The 20358-nt window shown below is 43.7% G+C and overlaps 1 protein-coding gene across 2 annotated transcripts in view; it reads left to right on the top strand.

The window, feature by feature from the left end:
- SAXO1 (stabilizer of axonemal microtubules 1) overlaps positions 1 to 20358 on the top strand; it is an 87693-nt gene that overhangs the window by 13971 nt on the left and 53364 nt on the right. Inside the window, exons 1-5 of one of the 2 annotated variants that reach the window (XR_003790681.1) lie at positions 2535 to 2594; positions 4825 to 5027; positions 15916 to 17115; positions 18324 to 18582; positions 19831 to 19934. Coding sequence is in view for 1 of the 2 variants with exons in the window: in XM_029201845.1 (XP_029057678.1) it covers positions 4825 to 5027; positions 15916 to 16919 (1207 nt within the window). In the remaining variant the exon portion in view is untranslated. Of the gene's footprint in view, positions 1 to 2534; positions 2595 to 4824; positions 5028 to 15915; positions 17116 to 18323; positions 18583 to 19830; positions 19935 to 20358 lie in introns of those variants that run through there. The other variant, XM_029201845.1, reaches the window with a different exon arrangement.

Genomic DNA, 20358 nt, shown 5'->3' on the forward strand with positions numbered 1-20358 from the left:
TTTTTAAATATTATACTCCATTTATAGTCATTATAAAATATTGGCTGTATTCCCTGTATTATACAATATATACTTGCAGCTTAAAAAGTTTTTTTTGGAGTATAGTTGTTTTACAATGTTGTGTGAGTTTCTACTATATATCCTTGTAGCTTTTTATGCATAATATTGATAGTTTATACCTCTTAATCCCCTACCGGTATATTGCCCCTCTCTCTTTCCCTCTCCCCACTGGTAACTGATGGTTTGTTCTCTATATCTGTGAGTCTGCTGCTTTTCTGTCGTATTCACTAGTTTGTTGTAATTTTTAGATTCCACTTCCACATGTAAGTGATATCATACAGTATTTGTCTTTCTCTGTCTTATTTCACTTAGAATAATAGCCTCCAAATCCATCCATGTTGTTGAAAATGACAAAATTTTATTCTTTTTTATGTCTGGGTAGTAGTCCATTGTATATATATATATACATATATATATATATATATATATATATACACACACATACACATCACGTCTTCTTTATCCATTCATCTGTTAATGGACACTTAAGTTGCTTCCATATCTTGGCAATTGTAAATACTGCTGCTATGAACATTGATGTGCGTGTATCTTTTCGAATTCGTGTCTTTATTTCTTTCAAATATATACCCAGGAGTGGAATTGCTAGGTCATATGGTAGCTCTATTTTTAGTTTTTTGAGAAACCTACATACTGTTTTCTACAGTGGCTGCACCAATTTACATTCTCACCAACAGTGTACAAGGGTTCCCTTTTTTCCACATCCTCTCCGACATTTGTTACTTGTGTTCTTTTCGATGATAGTCGTTCTGACAGGTGTGATGTGATATTTCACTGTGGTTTTGATTTGCATTTCCCTGGTCATTAGCGGTTTTGAGCATCTCTTTGTGTGCCTGTCGGCCATCTGCATGTCTTCTTTGGAAAAATGTCTATTCAGATCTTCTGCCCATTTTTTTTTTTTTTTTCTTACGGTATGCGGGCCTCTTACTGTTGTGGCCTCTCCCGTTGCGGAGCACAGGCTCTGGACGTGCAGGCTCAGCGGCCATGGCTCAAGGGCCCAGACGCTCCGCGGCATGTGGCATCTTCCCGGACCGGGGCACGAGCCCGTGTCCCCTGCATCGGCAGGCGGACTCTCAAACACTGCGCCACCAGGGAAGCCCCTGCCCATTTTTTAATCAGGCTTTTTGGGGTTTTTTTTGATGTTATATGAGCTGTTTATATATGTTGGATATTAACCCCCCTTACTGCTCATGTCATTTGCAAATATTTTCTCCCATTTCATAGGTTATCTTTTTGTTTTGTTGGTGGTTTCCTTTGCTGTGTAAAAGCTTTTAAGTTTAATTAGGTCCCATGTGTTTATTTTTGTTTTTATTTCCTTTGCTTTATGAGACAGATCCAAAAAAAATATTGCTACGATTTATATCAAAGAGTATTCTGCCTGTGTTTTCTTCTAAGAGTTTTATGGTTTCTGGTCTTACATTTAGGTCTTTAATCCATTTTGAGTTTATTTTTGTATATGGTATTAGAGAATGTTCTAACTTCATTCTTTTACATGTAGCTGTCCAGTTTTCCCAGCACCAGTTATTGAAGAGACTGTCTTTCCTTTATTGTATATCCTGGCCTCCTTTGTTGTAGATTAATTGATCGTAAGTGCATGGGTTAATTTCCAGCCAGGAACTCTTCTTAAAATGGATTCCATTTAATATGATGAACTCTCTGGGCATACTCACAAATTCTGAAGTTTGCATAGATAAACATTAAAAATAAATTTAAAAAATGTATTGCGTATCCTCTTTATCATGATGAAAATATCCTTTTCCCTCTTCCAGGCTCATGACCCTAGTTAGCTGTTACGTTACAGTTTCTTTCCTTTTGCCAGACTCTTGTCAAATGCCTTTCTTTAATTTTGCCTAATGATGGGAAGTCAAATTGTTATGGCTTCCCAGCAAGTTCTCTTTAACCTTTACTTAACTCGGAGTTTAACTCGGGGCTTTCCATACTAGATAACTTTCATGGCTATGCACCTAAAAGAAACTTATTAACATCTCTGACCAATTTTTTTCTTGGTTCATAGTCAGAATGGGCACAGGGACTAGGAAATGTACCACAGGAAGAGAAGGGAGTGTTGTTAAACAAAAAAAAAAGCTACTAAAATTGAGCAGTTTCTGGGAAGGATAAAATATTTTTCTTTTACGTGAGCTTAAAGGCTGTAAGATTCTGTGAGGTTGGGGACCTGCAGTTATGTTGTGGTTAATGATAGGTTTCAGTGAATGTTCTGAACATAAAAACATAATGAGAAAACACATAAATTCTGATTAAATTCACCCTTAAGCCACAGTAAATAATTTTGGGTGGAAGAGAAATGAATTAAACTTTAAACTTCTTTCCTCTCTTCAGAGGTAGATCACTACCTCCATAAATTCAACCCATAAATGTACTTTCATTACAATAACTTAAATTTTTTGTCGGAGGAGGAGATTCAGTTAACAATTTCATTCCCTGAACATGGTCAGTAAGGATTTTGCTGCATCACATTTTGCTTTTGAGAAACCAGCTTCAGGAAAGTCCATGAATTGGTGAGTTTGGTGGTGGGCATTTATCTGTTCTTTTCTTGTAGCAGCAGGAAATGGGGGCATTAAGCACATTTTAGTTGCCAGAGAGCTTGGCAGGCCTTGTAGGAAGGTTCTTGCAGTATCTCTGAGGGGAAGTTGGTTCCCTCAGTAGAAGTAACAGCAGAAGAGAATGTTGTGGCCTGTGTGCAGGGTTCCAGGGTGCGACAGGGCGATGACAGGAAAGCGCTCCTGGCTGCTCTGGGTTTCGGAGGGCTCCACGGGGCAGCTTGGGCATTCAGCTTTGTTTCTCAGTGCCTGCCCCTGGTATCCCCTGGTATCTCCTTTGTTGGAAGCAAAGAGGGCTGAACCCTTGGGTAGCCGTCAGTGAAGACAAGTTTGTATGGAGCTGTGTGGTCTCAGGCTGCTTTCAACCCCACTCCACCCCTTTGGAGCCCTTCCCTGAGAACAGAGACTTTCTGACCAAAGCCACTTTGCAGTTAACTGGTTTTCAGCCAGGGTTTTCTGGGCACTTCCATTTCTCTCGGAAGCCTAGGGCCTGACGCTTCTAGTTCCCTGCTGCAGTTGGTTTAGCACTGAACAGACACCGGCGTGAGGTGCTTGCACGCTAAGGAGAGTAGGAGCATGGAGTTGATTCTTGGGTTCTTGTTTAGCCCATTCCCTCCATCAGCCCCGACTTACACAGTCAGCTTCCAGTCGCCTCGGGTCACTGGGCTTCCTCTTGCTGTTTGCCAACATGCGGCCCCCGAGAAGGCAGCCCAGGCTGCAGGTCTGGTAACTGCTGCTGAGATGTATTTTTAAACCTACCCAGAGGGCATTACAGGGAGTTCAACTGAAGCATCTCCTATTTCCCCCTTTGAGCCCTAGAGAGACTAATTCTCCGGCTTCCTAACTCCCTCCTCCCATCCCAGCAAGCATTTTCAGGCCCCGGTTTGGGTTTATCGACAACCATGTGTATAATTCATGCAAGACAGGTTACAGTGGAGCGTGTTACCTCTGCTAGTCAAGCATGGCTCAGTAATGCTGCTCCACATTTTGGCCAGGAAGTAGGTTTTATTGGTGTTTGGGCCTGATGTCTTCCTGTCCGGAAGCCTTCCCCTTCCCTTGGTGAGGTTGTTTTAGCAAGCACCATCAGGGAAAACCTACCTTCCTCTTGTCCAGTTGGATAAATGGGTTTCAGGCAAAAACAGGCCATTGTGTAAAGCAGAAGTTCTCGGAGGATGGGGGGGAATGTTTGCTCAAGAGAGTTTGCCCTGGGCAGTGGGAGGCTGAGACTGCCCCGGTAGGCAGTGGGTGCCCAAGCTGAGCCCTGGTGCTGCAGGGTGCTTCGTGGTGGTGTTGCAGTAGCATCTTGGCCTTTTTAGAACTGTGGGATGCTTTGGGAAGAGAGCGCTTCCTAAACTCTTCAGTAAAGGGTGTCTTGCTTTTCCTATCCCATTGTTTTCATATAGCCTGAAATAATGGCGGTGCTGATGCCAGAGAGCTGAGAAGTGAAAGGTTCACTGCCTCCATTTATTGGCCTTTTCTACTGGGTTTTCTGTGAGATCGAATAGAGGCAGGAGATAAATCTCAGCAGGAGCTCTTGGGAGCACAGAGAAGGAGGTGGTGGGACCTGAAAAACAGAAGGTAGCTCCACAGTGAACAGGTTGGGGGAGGGAGGTGGAGAGAGCAGGCACAGGGGAGACCTTCCCAGTGGTCCAGGGTGGCTGAGGTAGAATGTGCGTGGGGAGTGGGAGAGAGAGGGGGCAGCTGTGGCTGGGGAGGAGGCCGAGGCAGGTCCAGGAAGGCTTGCATACTATGCTGGAAAGTTGGGTTTTATCTGGAAGATTTTTAGGCTGAGGAGTGAAAGGTGTGATTTTGGTTTTAGAGAGTTGATTTTGACCGCGCTGTGAGGATGGAAGTAGCAATGGCGGGAATGATGCAGGAAGCCCGGGGGGGAAGGGTTATCACATGACCCACATGAGAAATGGTCAGGGTCTGAACTGAAGGGGAGAGACACACCGAGGAGCTGTGAGGCGAGCACACTTGGGGAATGACTGGACCGTGAAGGCGTCTGACTTGAGAGAGGAGTGAATGGCAGTATCTCTCTCGAAAGTGGGAAACAGGAGGAAGAGTGCTTAAGGGATAGAGGAGAGGATGGCTTCTCAGCAAGCATTTGTAGAACTGGGTTGAATGGAAACCATGAGCCTTATTCCAAGGCAAGGGCCCCCAAGGTGTGTGCTTATTTTCCTTACAGGAGAGATTTTGGGCCTCACAGGGTGTTACCGGTGAAGATCCACCAGCCCGACCCATTTGTCCCAAGTGAAGAGAATATGGATCTGCTCACGACGTATAAACAAGATTACAACCCGTACCCTGTCAGTCGAGTGGACCCCATCAAACCTCGGGACAGTAAATACCCACGCGGGGACAAGATGGAGTGTCTGCCTACTTATAAAGGTGGGAGAGTACCTGAGGCGCAGGTTGGGGGAAGGATGGGCTGAGCCTGAGTGCTGGCTGGGGAGTGGGTTTTATACACACACCCCCTCAGCGCGGAGGTTGGGCGGAGTACTTTTTGTTTTTTTAAAACATCTTTATTGGAGTATAATTGCTTTACAATGGTGTGTTAATTTCTGCTATATAACGAAGTGAATCAGCTATACATATACATATGTCCCCATATCTCTTCCCTCTTGCGTCCCCCTCCCACCCTCCCTCTCCCACCCCTCTAGGTGGTCGCAAAGCACCGAGCTTATCTCCCTGTGCTATGCGGCTGCTTCCCACTAGCTACCTATTTTACATTTGGTAGTGTGTATATGTTCATGCCACACTCTCACTTTGTCCCAGCTTACCCTTCCCCCTCCCCACGTCCTCAAGTCCATCCTCTTCGTCTGTGTCTTTATTCCTGTCCTGCCCCTAGGTTCTTCAGAACCGTCTTTTTTTTTTTTTTTTTTTAGTTTCCATATACCTATGTTAGCATATGGTGTTTGTTTTTCTCTTTCTGACTTACTTCACTCTGTATGACAGACTCTAGGTCCATCCACCTCACTACAAATAACTCAATTTCGTTTCTTTTTATGGCGGAGTAATATTCCATTGTATATATGTGCCACATCTTCTTTATCCATTCATCTGTCGATGGACACTTAGGTTGCTTCCATGTCCTGGCTATTGCAAATAGTGCTGGGCAGAGTACTTTTTGTGGCCAAATCTGGCCTGCAGCCTGTTTCTGTACAGCTAGAGAGCTAAGAAAGCTTTTTAAATTTTTGAATGCTTAAAAATAAATGAGAGAAAGACTATTACTTTAGAACATGTGAATAGTAAGTGAAATTCAAAGTTCAGTATCATGGCTATGTTTTGCTGGAACACAGCCACACCCATCTGGTTTCTCTGTTATCTATGGCTACGTTTGTGCTACAGCAGCAAAGCTGAGGGGCTGAGACAGGGACCGTATGGCATGCGAGGGCTAACACATTTAACATCTGGCCGCTTACAGAAAGTATCTGCCAACCCCTGCCTCAGCTTGCCGTTCCCATCCTATATGAGGGAAGCATTTCAAGTTTAAGCTTAGTTGAGTTCCACCACTGACTGATGGATTGGTTCATTAAAAAAATTATGAAAACGTAACATACAGAAAAAATGCACAAATACATAATGATACAGACCAGTGGATTTTGAGTAAATACACGTGGAAACAGGATGCAGATCAAGACATATAGCATTGATACTCCCTTCCAGTTACCATTTCCACCCAGGATAGAACCATTATGCTGACTTTTAACTTCATAAATTAGTTTTGCCAGGTTTGAACTTCATTTTAATGGGACGATTGCATTCCTCACTGAGCACCTCCTGCATCCCAGGCATGGTATTGGGAACTGTGAAGGAAGCATAACGACCTGCCCTTGACTTTACAGTCTAGTGGGAGAGACAGGGTGTGGAGTGGCGGGTGTGGTAGCGCAGGCAGCGTGTCGCTCTCGCTCTCTCCGTGGAGCACGAGCCACAGGGCTGAGACCATGGGGATGGAGGCCCGCTTTGTGACCATTGACTTTGCTGCTTACGATGCACGTGGCTGCCTTGAAAGTATGTGCTAAACTGTTCCTGTCACATGTCTGTGGGTGTCTACGTGATTGCGATGATAACGGCTTTTACTTAGCCATGCCAAACACTTAGCCGAGGGGAGGTGGGGAGGCTTGCGGGGTTGTAGGAATCTTCCTGAAGCCCTTCCAGGAGCTCTAAATCTATTATTCTTGAAGATTCTGCATGTGGCTGAGCTTCTCTGCTTTTTGTTTTTCTTTTTTTTTGTGTGTGTGTGTGTGTGTCCTTTTACTTTCTTACCTTCAGTGTCGTCCTCTTCCACTCTTCTGTAGCCGCCTTCTGCCAAGCCACATTCTGGATATCGTCATACCCCTGCATGGCTCCACCTTCATGCCCTCCATCATCGGGTCCTTCTGGCTTGCTGCCCTATTTACACCCACCTTGACAGTCCTTGGCCTCACTGGGATCTCCAGCCCACTGATGCCTCAGCCTTCCTTCTCAGCATCAGCCCCGCCTGTGCCTGTCATCGTACAGCCTATTCCACATTATATCTCTGCAGCCCGTCTCTTACTCCCTCTCTCTTCTGTCCTGCGGTTGCTTCCTCCTAGCAGCAACCGAACCCTGTCTTCTCCATGTCTACACCTGGACATGTGCCTGAGCATCGCTCCGACCTTTTCAGCTCATCTCCATTATCCACAGAATGGAAGCAGAGAGGGCTTTTGCAGATGGCAATCTCACATGACCTCTGCCTAAAACTCCTTAAGTAATTATTATGGTTCTTAGGATAAAATCCCACACCTTTACCAACTCCTCTGCTTCCTTGCAGATTTGGTTCCTTCTCCCTGAGCCCCTCTGCTCCGACCACAGGAACTTCGTTCAGTTCCTTTGCTCTATTTCTTTTCTGTCTCAGGGCATTTTGCACTGCTCTTCCCTCTTTAGAGAGCTGTCCTCCTGTCTCCTGTCCAGCATCATCCTTCAACGAGTGGCGGAAGGATCACACCTTCGGAGGGAGTCCCAGACCTTCCCTCATGCCAGACCAAACACACCCTGTTAGGTGCTCTAAGAGTGTCTTGTACTCGCTTGTTTTGTAATTCATTTTGTAATCTTGTTTAACATTGTCTCCTTGGCTAGACTGCAAGCTCCTGGAGGGCAGGGATCTTTTTCTTTGCCTGTTACCCTCAACAAAGCAGGCACCATAGCAGATGTTTTACTAAGGGGTCAGCACAACCACGCATGTGGTGGGATGGCACCCAGGCCTCTGCAGGGCTCATTTGTCTCCCTTTTCAATCAGTGTTTACAGGAGGGCCAAAAATGGACGCTGAGAACCAGGAAAAAACAAAGCTGGAGTGAGCACTTCCTTCACTGGGGGAGGGGCAGGGACTTGGTCGGGCTCATCCAACTACATCCTCTACTTTCCACATCCTCCCTGTGGGCTGCCTGGATTTACACATCTTGGAATATTTAGAGATTCTTCAGAACAACTGCCTGCTCAGCTCAGTTTTCCTTCCCCGCCTTGCCCTACATGCAGGGAGGGGTCTAGGGGTGAGAAATGCTCCTTGCTTTCCTTAGGGGTTGGCAAGGATGGAGTAGCCTAGTGGTGTTATTTTAAGGAAAGTCCCGCCACTTCCTCCCACAAAATACTCACCTCTCAAAATCAACACACAGGAAAAAAAAAACCGAAACAACCTAATACTTAAGTTTTAATCTCTCCTACCTCCAGCTCTCCCATATTCCTCCCCTTCTCCAAACAGTTACGTCTCAAATTGCCTTCTGCAAACCAGAGAATAGTATTCCGCTGCTAAAACTGAATCATGGCTGCCTTTTCCCTACTGAGAAAGTTAAGACTGAGAAAACCTTATTTTCTTCTCTTTTATTTTTCTTAAACTTCTGGCACCTGTTAACTGCAATCTACTTACACATATTTAATGAATGTATACCAGCGGAGTAGCAACAGGACTCTTCTGAACCAGGCAGGCTTAGACCCTTTTTTTTTTTTTTTTTTTTTAATTTATTTTTGTCTGCGTTGGGTTTTCGTTGCCCTGCGTGGGCTTTCTCTAGTTGCGGCAAGCAGGGGCTACTCTTCACTGGGGTGCACGGGATTCTCATCGCGGTGGTTTCTCTTGTGGCGGAGCACAGGCTCTAGGCGCACGAGCTTCAGTAGTTGCAGCATGTGGGCTCAGTAGTTGTGGCACGCAGGCTCAGTAGTTGTGGTGCATGGGCTTAGTTGTTCTGCAGCATGTGGGATCTTCCTGGCCCAGGGATTGAACTCGTGTCCCCTTCATTGGCAGGCGGATTCTTTTTTTTTTTTTTTTTTTAAATTTTTGGCTGTTGGGTCTTTGTTGCTGCACATGGGCTTTCTCTAGTTGCGGTGAGTGCGGGCTACTCTTCGTTGCAGTGTGTGGGCTTCTCATTGCGGTGGCTTCTCTTGTCGTGGGGCACGGGCTCTAGGTGTGTGGGCTTCAGTAGTTGTGGTGCACGGGCTCCAGTAGTTGTGGCTTGCTGGCTCTAGAGCACAGGCTCAGTAGTTGTGGCACGCAGGCTTAGTTGCTCTGTGGCATGTGGGATCTTCCCTGACCAGGGATCGAACCTGTGTCCCCTGCATTGGCAGGCAGATTCTTAACCACGGTACCACCAGGGAAGTCCTGACCCTTTGGCTTTATTCTGGCTACATATGTACTTGAGGGTGGATTTCATAGTTCTCCTCTGAAATTCAGGTTTAAAAAGAAACAAATCAGTTTGTAGTCAAAGAGAACATATTTGTCATTAGAATTCACCTATAGGTGTCAGTTTGCAACCTATGTGTCTTACTAGTTTTTTGAATAATACTTGCCATTTCATATAATCTCAGTGGTTTACTTTTTCCATTACTCCTCTATGATATAGTGGCTTCCAAAACTTGGTCTTGAATGCCAAACATGCACTTACAGTTTTTAGGACAGGAGATGCAGCAACAAAGATGTGTTTAGTGAGGGAATAAATGAACGAATGGTTCTGGATCACTGTTTACAAGGGCTCCAGGTGACACCTTTTGGCATTAGATTTGCACAAATCCCCATCAGGTCTGTTACTCTGTGGGTGCAGGCCAAGAGCAGGAGTGAAGATTAGAGAAGACCCATGACATTTACTCTGCCCTTTGGTTGGTCCTGCACAACCTCATGTATCTTTGAGGGTCCACATCCTTGCCTTATCTCTTGGTTTATCACTCATTTGATGACTTGTTTCTCTTGTGGAAATTTGCTTTCATAAGTCTTTTTCGTAGCAGCCTTCATAGTTTTGTGGCCATACATTGATTCTCCTTACAAAGGAGGGGAAAAAAGAAATCAAAGACCAAGGTCATTAAATATATGTATTTCAACGGGTGCATCTATATTACGTCTATATGCTCTGCTTACTGTGGTTCCATAGGAAAAATATTCAAAGTTTTCTCTTACTACTCTTAAGGCCAGCATCTTTACTGGGCTCCAGAAAACCACCAGTAATATATGCTCCAGTAGCATTTGGTTGTAATTTTGACATTTTCAAAACGCTACGCAATTGGAAAGACTGAGAGTGTAATTAGTTGATACCCAGCTTCAGGTTTAGCTAAGTTTTTTTTTTTTTTTTTTTTTAAAGACACATTATTGAATGGAATCTCTTTTAAAGAGGTTCTTGCCAATTATGCACATGACACTCTGGCCCTGAAGGGCTGTTACTGGTGGCTTTTCAGGCACGTGAATAGTTTGTCATGTGGAATTCTGAGGTTTTCAGGGTCCTGTGGAGGTTTTTTGTAATATATGCTGGGTGGAGGAAGTTAGGAGGCTAGATAATAATGTGGTTTCAACTGTATTGCTGGGTATCAGAAATCACATGAGGCAACTTTCAGTTTAGGAACCTGTTTTCGTAACACTTCATCCATCCCAGAAGAGGGCCGGAAAACCCTGTCCTACCCACCCCGATCCACCTTGAGGCAGTGTGTAGGCATCTACAGGTAGATGCCCCCATTTCAGTGAGGCTTAAAGTCTGAGGGGGAAACATGTGGTTTATATTCAGCGAGATGGTTCCCTCTAAGGCCCCCTAATGCTTTCAAGATGCTGATAGAGCCATTAATGGCTCTTGGAGAAAGATTAGATTTTCAATTAAAATGAAGCCAATTTAAAATAAATAGTTGGTGGTAGTATTAGCCTAAAATAAGCTTACGAGTGTGCCTGGGGCTGGGGTATGTCAGGCCTTACAGAGCGGTAGAGTGAGGAGCCTGACAAATTCTCTTCCCCAAAAAGTAACAAAATAGTAAAAACCAATCATTTTAGGACTCTGGAAATCAACCAAAGGCATACAACAAATTGAGAACCATTTATTCAGGAAAAACTACTAAACCTTGTTATGAACAGTGGGGGTGTGTGGTGTTTTATCCTGGGGCTGCTTCCATCACCCCTCCCCCAAGTTCCATCTGTGTGGTAGGTTCTGCCTGGGCAGGCTGGGCTGTGAAAACCAGCAGCTCTGCTGCCAGTGGGGGCTGATTGGAGTAAAGTACATACGCAGGCATTCCCATAAAAAAATTGTGATATTAATGGCAAAGTAACCAGGGAAGACAACTTCTGCAGTTAGTCTGAGGTCGCAGTACTACTTGAAGCAAGCAACAGTCCAGTAGAAGAGTCAGAAATTTCCCAAAGAGATCCAGAGAATGAGACAGACACAGAGTAGGCCTTGATAAGCTCATACATATTCCTGGTGGTCTGGAAGACTGTGCCTATGGGCAAGGCAGTGTGCAGGCTCAAGAGAGCAGAGTAAGGGTCTAGTTATCTACTCATCTTTCCTGGCTGAATATGATGCCTAGTGCATGTGCAGAGGAGGCAAGAGACAGGCCAGCAGAAAATAAAAGCCGGGGAAGACTTGTTAATTGCCTGATCTTTGACTATATTCTCCAACCCACACACGGATCCATTAGCAAATGGTGAAAGCCTTAGTGGCTTAAGGTGATTAAGTATAACTTCTGGTAAATCATAGGCTGATTGCTAAACTATGCTGATAGAGGGTGGCTCTTAGGAACCTAGGCTTAAAAATAAAATCAATTAAAAAGAAAAAAGCTCAGCAAAAACATCAGTGGCCGCACACTGCAGGGGAGATAAGTCTCTATAGAATTACTGCAGGCAGGTCACTAAACAAACAGCAAAAACTATTCCCGGTGGAAGATCAGAATCCAGGGTTGCTGAGGCATATTGTCCAAAGTGTTGCGTTTTTAACAAAAAATGATGAGGCATAAAAAGAAACAGGGAAGTGTGATCCAGGAAAAAAGCAGTTAGTAGAAACTATCTCTGAAGAGGCCCAGATGTTAGACCTAGCAGACAAATATTTCAAAGTAGCTATTATAAATATGTTCGAAGAACAACAGGAAACCATGTTTAAAGAAATAAAGGGAAATATAACAACAATTTCCAGTCAAATAGAGAATACTGTAAAGGGAAATCCTAAAAATAATTGAATGAAAACTCTGCAATTGGAAGGACAATAATCAAAATAAAAAAATTCATTAGAGGTGCTTAATAGCAGATTTGAGCTGACAGAAGAAAGAATCCATGAAAATGGAGATCTTAGTAGAGATTATCCAATGTGAAGAATGAGAAAAAAATTGAGAAAAATGAACTCAGAGGCTTGTGAGATACCATTAAGTGCACCAGCAGACAGATAATGGGAGGCCCAGAAGAAGAAGGGGCAGAAAAGTATTTAATTGTCAAAACTGTTAAGTTTGATGAAAAATATTAATCTGCACATCCATCCAAGAAGCACAATCCAGAGAGAAGAACTGCAAAGAGATCCACCCCTATTCACATAACAGTCAAGCTGTTGAAAGCCAAAGATTTGGAAAAGAGCAAAAGAGAAACAACTCATCACATATGGGGAAATGACAACAATAACTAACCAACTTCTCATCAGAAACAGTGGTGTGACATACTCAAAGTACTGAAAGGAAAAAAAATCCTCTCAACCAAGAATTCTATAACTATTAAAGATTATGCTTCAAAAATGATGGGAAACGAGGTGAGAAAGTGGCGTGGACATATAGACACCACCAAGTGTAAAATAACTAGCTAGTGGGAAGCAGCTGCATAGCACAGGGAGATCAGCTCAGTGCTTTGTGACCACCTAGAGGGGTGGGATAGGGAGGGTGGGAGGGAGACGCAAGAGGGAAGAGATACGGGGACATATGTATATGTATAGCTGATTCACTTTGTTATACAGCAGACACTAACACACCATTGTAAAGCAATTATAATCCAATAAAGATGTTAAAAAAATGATGGGAAAATATATTCCGAGATAAACAAAGACTGAGTTTATTTGTAGCTCACTGACTTGCCTTGCAAGAAATAATAGAGGAAGTCCTTCAGGCTAAAAGAAAATAATACTGAATGTTAACACAAATCCATGCAAAGAATAAAGAGCGCTGATAAAACTGCTTATATAGGTAAATATATACTTTTCTCTAAATTAAAAGACAATTACAGAACCAATAATTATAAAACTGTGAGGTTTATTCCAGGAATGCAAGATTGGTTTAACATCAGTAAATCAATTAATGTAATATACTATATTAATAAGGTAAAAGACAAACCTACATGATTGAAAGCCACAGATAAAGCATTTGACAAGATCTGATACCCATAAAAGCTCTCAAGAAACTAGGAATAGAAGGAAACTTCCTCAGCCTGATAAAGCGCTTCCACAAAAACCCCTATAGCTAACATCATACTTAATGTGGAAAGACTGAATGCTTTCCCCTTAAGATTGGGAACGTGGCTAGGATGGCAGTTCTCACCTCTTCTGTTCAACACTGTAGTTGAGGTTCTAGCCAGTGCAGTAATGCAAGAAAAACAAATAAATAAATGCATCTAGATTAGAAAGGAAGAAGTAAATCTGTCTTTATTCTCAGATAAGATAATCCTAAAGAATCCACAAAAAAAAACCTACTAGAATGAATTCATCAGTGTGTCAGTGTTGAAGAGCAATATATAAAAATTAGCATTGAAAAAATATATATTAGCATTGAAAATCTGAAAACAAAATTAAGGGACAGTTTTCATTATAGCCTCAAAATGAATAAAATATTTGTAATAAGTTAAAAAAAATAAATGTAAGACTTGTACGCTGAAAAGTACAAAATAGTGCCAAGAGAAATAATATGGAAACAGGTAGCAATAGTCCATGTTCATGGACTGGAAGATTCAGTACAGTTAAGGTACAGTTCCACCCAAATTTATTTATAGTTTTAATGCTATTCCTATCAAAATTCCCGCAGGCTTGTTGTTGTTGTTCTTGTTGTTGCAGAGACTGGCAAAGTGATCCTAAATTTTATATGTAAAAATCAAACCAAAAGAGCTGAAAATTTGTCTTTTTGACAAATGATGCTGACATATTAGATATCCACATGCAGAAAAGTGAGCATAGACCTTACTTCATGCCATACTAAAAAATTAACTCAAAAAGTGTTAGAGACCTAAATGTAAAAGGTAAAATTTTAAATCTTTTAGGCTAAGACATAGGGAAAAAACTGAACTTGATGAAAATTCAAAACCTCTGTGTGCTTCAAGAGGTACCAGCAAGAAAATGAAATGATAAGTGATAGACCGGGAAAAAATATTTACAAATCACATACCTGCTATTGGACTTGTATCTAGAATGTGCAAATAACTCTTATAACTCAAAAATAAGACAAACAACTGTTTTAAAAAATGGGCAAAAGATTTGAGTAGATATTTTACCAAAAAAGACACATGAATGGCTAATAAGCACATACAGAGATACTCAACATTTTTAGTCATCAGGGAAATGTAAATTAAAATACGATGAGATGCCACTAAACACCCACTACAGAATGTCTATAATTAAAAAATAAACCATAATAACAAGTGTTGAAGATGTGGAGAAATGAGGACCTTCATACATTTCTGGTAGGAAAGTAAACTGGCACACCCACTTTGGAAGAGTTTGCAGTATCCTGAAAAGTTAAACATAGATTTAACATATAACCTATCAATTCTGCTTCTTGGTATCTTTGTAAGAGAAATGAAAGGATATATCCACACAAATACTTGTCTCTCAATGTTCATAGCAGAGATTTTCATAATAGCCAAAAGGTGAAAACAACTCAAATGCCCATCAACTGATGAATGGATAAACAAAATTTGGTATATCCATATACTCTAGTACTATTCAGCAATAAAAAGGAGTGAACTGATATATGCTATGACAGGGATAAACCTCCATTACATGCTTAGTGAATGAAGCCAGTGCAAAACACTACCTATTGTGCAATTCTATTTATAGGAAATGTCCAGAAAAAGGCACATTTATAGAGACCAAGAACTGATAAATGGTTGCCCAGGGATGGGAATGAAGATTGCAGATGGGCTTGATTGATATTTTTTGGGTTGATGGAAATGTTTTACAAATAGATTTTTTAAATTTATTTTTTTATTGAAGTATAGTTGATGTACAATGTTGTGTTAATTTCTGCTGTACAGCAAGGTGACTCAGTATAACTAGATTTTGATTATAGATAGTTGCACAGCTCTGTAGAAGTTATTGAATTGTGTATGAAGGATGGTACATTTTATTTTATGTTACACAAATTATACCTCAATAAAGCTGTTTAAAGAAAGTGTGCCTGTGGACTCCACTGGTGTTGGCTATATACCTCAAAGACTCCTGGGAAGCTGCTTTTGTTTTCTTTGTAAAGTTGTAGGCAAGAGAATTCCCTGTGGATTCAGAGTTGGCTAGCCAACACAGTGCCCTTATTCCCTTGGAGTGCCATATTTGATTTGTATAGATTACAGGGACTTAATGGCTGTCACTCCACGGCTGACCAGGGAGGCCTGGTAGGTCTGGCTGGTGGCCCAGCAGTGGTGGGTTGTGAATCCCCTGTGTCACTGCCCCGCATGCACCTTCACAGTCACTCTTTGCTGATTCACAGAGGCCACCTTCCCCTTAGAGGAGTAGAAATGTTTCTTGGATCAGGGTAAACCAGCGGTTGGACTTCTCTGTTGGAATCGATTCCCTGTATCCTCCCATGGCTGTGGACCCTCTAAAATCCCTGCATGCAGCATTGTGGGTATGATGAGACTCCTATAAATTTGTCTCTTCTGCACAGTAGCCCTCAAATACCACAAAGTTGGAACGGCAAGCCCTTGGTTGAGGTGGTAGCAGGGATCTACTCTGTTCTTTGTCTCAGGGAACATCTCACTGGAGATTGGCTTGTGGCTTTGGGGCTTCTTGGAATACATGCAGGTTGAGTGACTGGATTTATGAGTGATTACCACTTCTGCTTTATTTTCAGCTGATTATTTACCCTGGAACCAACCAAGACGAGAACTGCTTCGTCTGCCACACAGCTACCGGCCAGCGTCAACCAAGTTTGATAGCCGAACCACACACCAGGATGACTACTCCATGAAGGGCCTGGTGAACACCATGAGCTGTAAGCCTCCGGCCGCACTCAAGCTCTGTAACATCCCCCTGGAGGATCTGACAGACTACAAGATGAGCTACGTGGCCCACCCCATGGAGAAACGCTATGTGTATGAGCCGGAGAAGTTCAGACCCTGTGAAATCCCCTTTGAAAGCCTTACCACTCACAACGAGTCATACCGGGGCCTGATGGGGGAGCCAGCCAAGAGCTTGAAACCTCCAGCCAGGCCTAGTGCGCTAGACACGCCGTTCTCTAACACCAGCGAATTTCGAGATAAGTACCAAGCTTGGCCAACGCCCCAGATGTTCTCCAAAGCTCCCGCCACCTATGTCGCTCCTGAAGAAAAGATGGACCTTCTGACGACAGTGCAGGCCCACTACACGTACCCTAAGGGTGCCCCAGCTCGGTCCTACCGACCGGTGCTCTCGGTCAAGAAGGGTGGCCGCTTTGAAAGTTCCACCACGACCAAAGAGGACTTTAAGCAGTGGGCCAGCATGCAGACCAAGCCAGTCAAGCCCATCCCACAGCTGAAACTTCCCACCGAGCCCTTGGACCACCTGACCACCACACGAGCCCACTATGTGCCCTGCCCTCCCGTCACTACCAAAAGCTGTGAGCCCACCTGGTCTGGCCCCCGAGGGAATATCCCTGTGGAGGGCCGGACCACATATACCATCAGCTTTACTCCTAAGGAAATGAGCAGGTGCCTGGCTTCATACCCTGAGCCTCCCGGCTACATCTTTGAGGAAACAGATGCTTTGGGGCACAGAATATACAGGCCAGTTTCCCAGACAGGCTCTCGGCGGAGCAGCCGTCTTTCTGTAGGTGATTCAGAAAATCCTAACCAGCAGGAGTTGACAGTGTCAGCTTGATTTTTAAAGATTGTAATTTAGAAATTGCAGACTACTTTTAAAAGCAGATGGTTGAGTTATTCGTTGGACAAAAAAAAAAAAAAAAAAAAAAAAGAATTCCCCAAAATGAAAAAAAAGAAATCTTCACCATCGTTTCCAGCACACTTGAATAAAATGAGAATCACTTGACTCAAGGAAAATGACATTTAATCACTGGGTAATTAGTCCCCTTAACCCTCCTTCTGCTGTCTCCCCCTCTTGGGTCCTTTACCTTGTGCTCATGGAATCAAAGCTGGTCTCTGAGGGCTTTTTTCCCATCCAGATGTATTTTATTAATTTAATCATTGTATTAATTGACATTATGATTAACCCTTGCCAAGTATTAAGTGCCAAAGAATATAAACTTTACTTTGGGGGGATTGAATCTGCAGGTCCGTGTGTTCACCCCACATGCTGTCTACACAGAGAGCAGACTGTGTTCTTTGCGGCCTTCGGGGAGATTTCAGCCTAACTCTCTCATTGCCTCCGCATCCTGGTGGGAGTGCCTTGGGCCTGATCTGGAGTCTTGTTTTGGGTTCTCTCTGCTCAGGGCTGTTGCACAGGGCATCTTTCTACCTCTTCACATCATGGCATATGAGCACAAGCAGTGTTGTCTCAATGGGTGTGGGTCTGGTCATGGGAGTTGGAGGGGTAGGAAGAGGTTCTGTGGCAGTCCCAGGAAAGCATGGACCTGCCAGACCTCTCTCACTCCCAAACCAGTGCAGGCTCTGAGTCCAGGGAGAGGAGGGGGAAAAAGGGACCCTTGGCAACCAGGCAGTCGGCAGCTGGCCCTTGAGCCGTGAGCTCTTCTAAATGCTCAGAACCTGGAAAAAATGGCCTCAGCTTGGGCTGGTTCCTGGACCTGCTTGTCCTAAAATGACAGCTGTGATCAGACCCTCTCACAAGGCTTGACACAGTGGTGAGCTGGATCCTATCCTGGAGAAAGGGCTGGAGGTTCCTCTTTGGGGCCTAAGGTTTGATCCTAAGGCTAAGTAGTTTGGAGATTTTTTTTTTTAATTCAGAAGAGTCAAGGAGGAACTTTGTTCAAGAGGGCCCAGGCCAGGATCAGATGGATTCAGGGTCTGGGTGAGCCTCGTACAGAGGGATGCAGATTGACACCTGGGATACCCACCTCTCTTTTGAGTCTGTGGAACCCTAAAATATACCCCGTGGTCTCAGGGAACGGGGGAACAGTGTGGAGGGGAGAGGGAAAATTTCAGCTCAGTGCCTGTTCATAGGCAAGAAACCTATGTCTCTTATCCAAGTCTGTCTTTCCATGGCTCTCACCTGCCTGGCCCAGACATTCAGGTCCCCACCCTTTTCTCCTCACGAGGTTTGCTTCACTGGGTTGGGATCTATATTATTTAATCCTCTTGGTTATATCAGGTCTGGCTGCCTGCCCTTATGCGGTAAAGAAGCTCAGAGAGATTATGCAGCTTGCGGAAAGCCACAGAGCTTGGAGCACCAAGGCCAGGATTGGAACCCAGGTCTTCTGTTTCAAGATCCAGGGCTCTTCACCCAACACCAGGCACCCCCCATCTGCAGTGGCTCAGATCGCATGGCTCCACAAACCACATCAAACCACACTGTCTCTGTTTGAGCTCCTTTCTGGAGTCCATTAAGCTAAAGGAGACCACTTAGGAGGGTAGGTTTTATTATTTTTGTTTCATTTTCACAAATCAAATATTGGCACTCGATTTGAAAAACCAAATGGTGCTAAAATGCTTATAAAAATGTAGCAGTCTCTTAAGTAGCTGCCCCTTGGCCTCTGCTGTGTCTTCCCCAGAGAACAATTGTAAATTATTGGATCTGTTTCTGCTAATATTTTCCTTCAAATTTCTAAATAATATACTGCTGTCTGTTGATTCATCAATTTTATTTTTTAATGAAAAAAGGTTTAAAAAATATTTTCTCACAATTTTTATTTATTTTTTTTGGCTGCATTGGGTCTTCACTGCTGCACGTGGGCTTTCTCTAGTTGCGGTGAGTGGGCTTCTCATTGGGTGGCATCTCTTTTTGCAGAGCACGGGGTCTAGGGTGCAGGCTTCAGTAGTCGTGGCTCATGGGCTCAGTAGTTGTGGCTCACGGGCTCTAGCGCGCAGACTCAGTAGTTGTGGTGCACGGGCTCAGTTGCTCCGTGGCATGTGGGATCTTCCCAGACCAGGGATCGAACCCTTGTCTCCTGCATTGGCAGGTGGATTCTTAACCCCTGCACCATGAGGGAAGTCCCTGACTTATCAATTTTAGACATTGTCTGTTTTGGTAGATTAGGAATATTAATTCTTCTACATCCCTTCCTTCTCTCCCCTGTCTTCTTAGTATAGTTATATGATAGTGTGTGGTTATATCAAAACTAATAAGCTTTTCTAATGTGTCTGATGAGTGGGAAGGGAAGAAGCTGAAGAAGGATGTGCAGACCTGGCTGATTCAGGAGCACTGAGTCCCCTTGGGGTGAGAAATTTCCTCTGAGCCCTTCCTTTGGTACATTTGGGGTCACCTCCATGGTGATCCCAGGCTAGATGAGCCACCCAGGGCATCCCTGCCTTACCTGTCTCTTTAGGACTTAAGGAGTTGGCTCTCCCTCTGATACCTGTCTTCCTTCTTATGAAAGTGGTTAATACAAGTAAAAAAAATTCATAAAACACATAAAGAAGGACACAAGTGGCTATTATGGGTACTGGTGGAACACCATGACTAAGAGTGTGCAAGGAGAGTCCAGCAGCCCTGGGCTTGCATCTTGGGCCCTTGTCACCCACTAGCTATGGGACCTTGGTCAAATTCTTTAAAATGTGGATGATAGCAATACTGGTCTCATGGTTTTGTTGTTTGGATTGAATGATTAAGTATGCCTCAGTCACTTAGACCTGGCTCACCTTTAATTTATTAAACATAGGTGAGGATGAGGACGGTGGTGGTGAAGATGGTGGTGGTGATGGCTGAATTGCGCCTGGCTGAATTTACCTGTGGCTTTATTGGTCAGTGTTCACAGGTGTGCAGGTAAGGATAACGGCTCATGTTTTAAATTTTGTATATTTTATAAAGTTAAAGTACCTCCTTTTTTTTCATATAGTTCAGTTTACTTTTTAGTTGTTCCGAGGCAGGGTTGCTAACTGTGTTCCCTGGAAATGTCATCTTAGGAAGTTGCTTGGGCCACGAGAAGGGAAAGAGAAGGTGATCTGAGCAGATGGGGCCTTGATTCCCCTCCCCTGCTTTGCCATGGCAGCTTCTTGTAATCAGTTCTGTGTATTGGGCTCCCATATAAGAGTTTGTGGGAGAAAGATTCTTTAGCAGCTGTGAAAACACATGCACATGCGTGTTTTAGAGCGTGCACACACTGCTCTGATACCCCATAGCATCCTATTCAACAAATTCCAATGATGGAAGACTTCAAACACGCTGCCTTCTCTTGAAATACACATTT

This window comes from Monodon monoceros, unplaced genomic scaffold (genome assembly GCF_005190385.1).
Source record: "Monodon monoceros isolate NGI ecotype Baffin Bay Population unplaced genomic scaffold, NGI_Narwhal_1 Super_Scaffold_5, whole genome shotgun sequence".
In the NCBI taxonomy this organism is placed as follows: Eukaryota; Metazoa; Chordata; class Mammalia; order Artiodactyla; family Monodontidae; genus Monodon; species Monodon monoceros.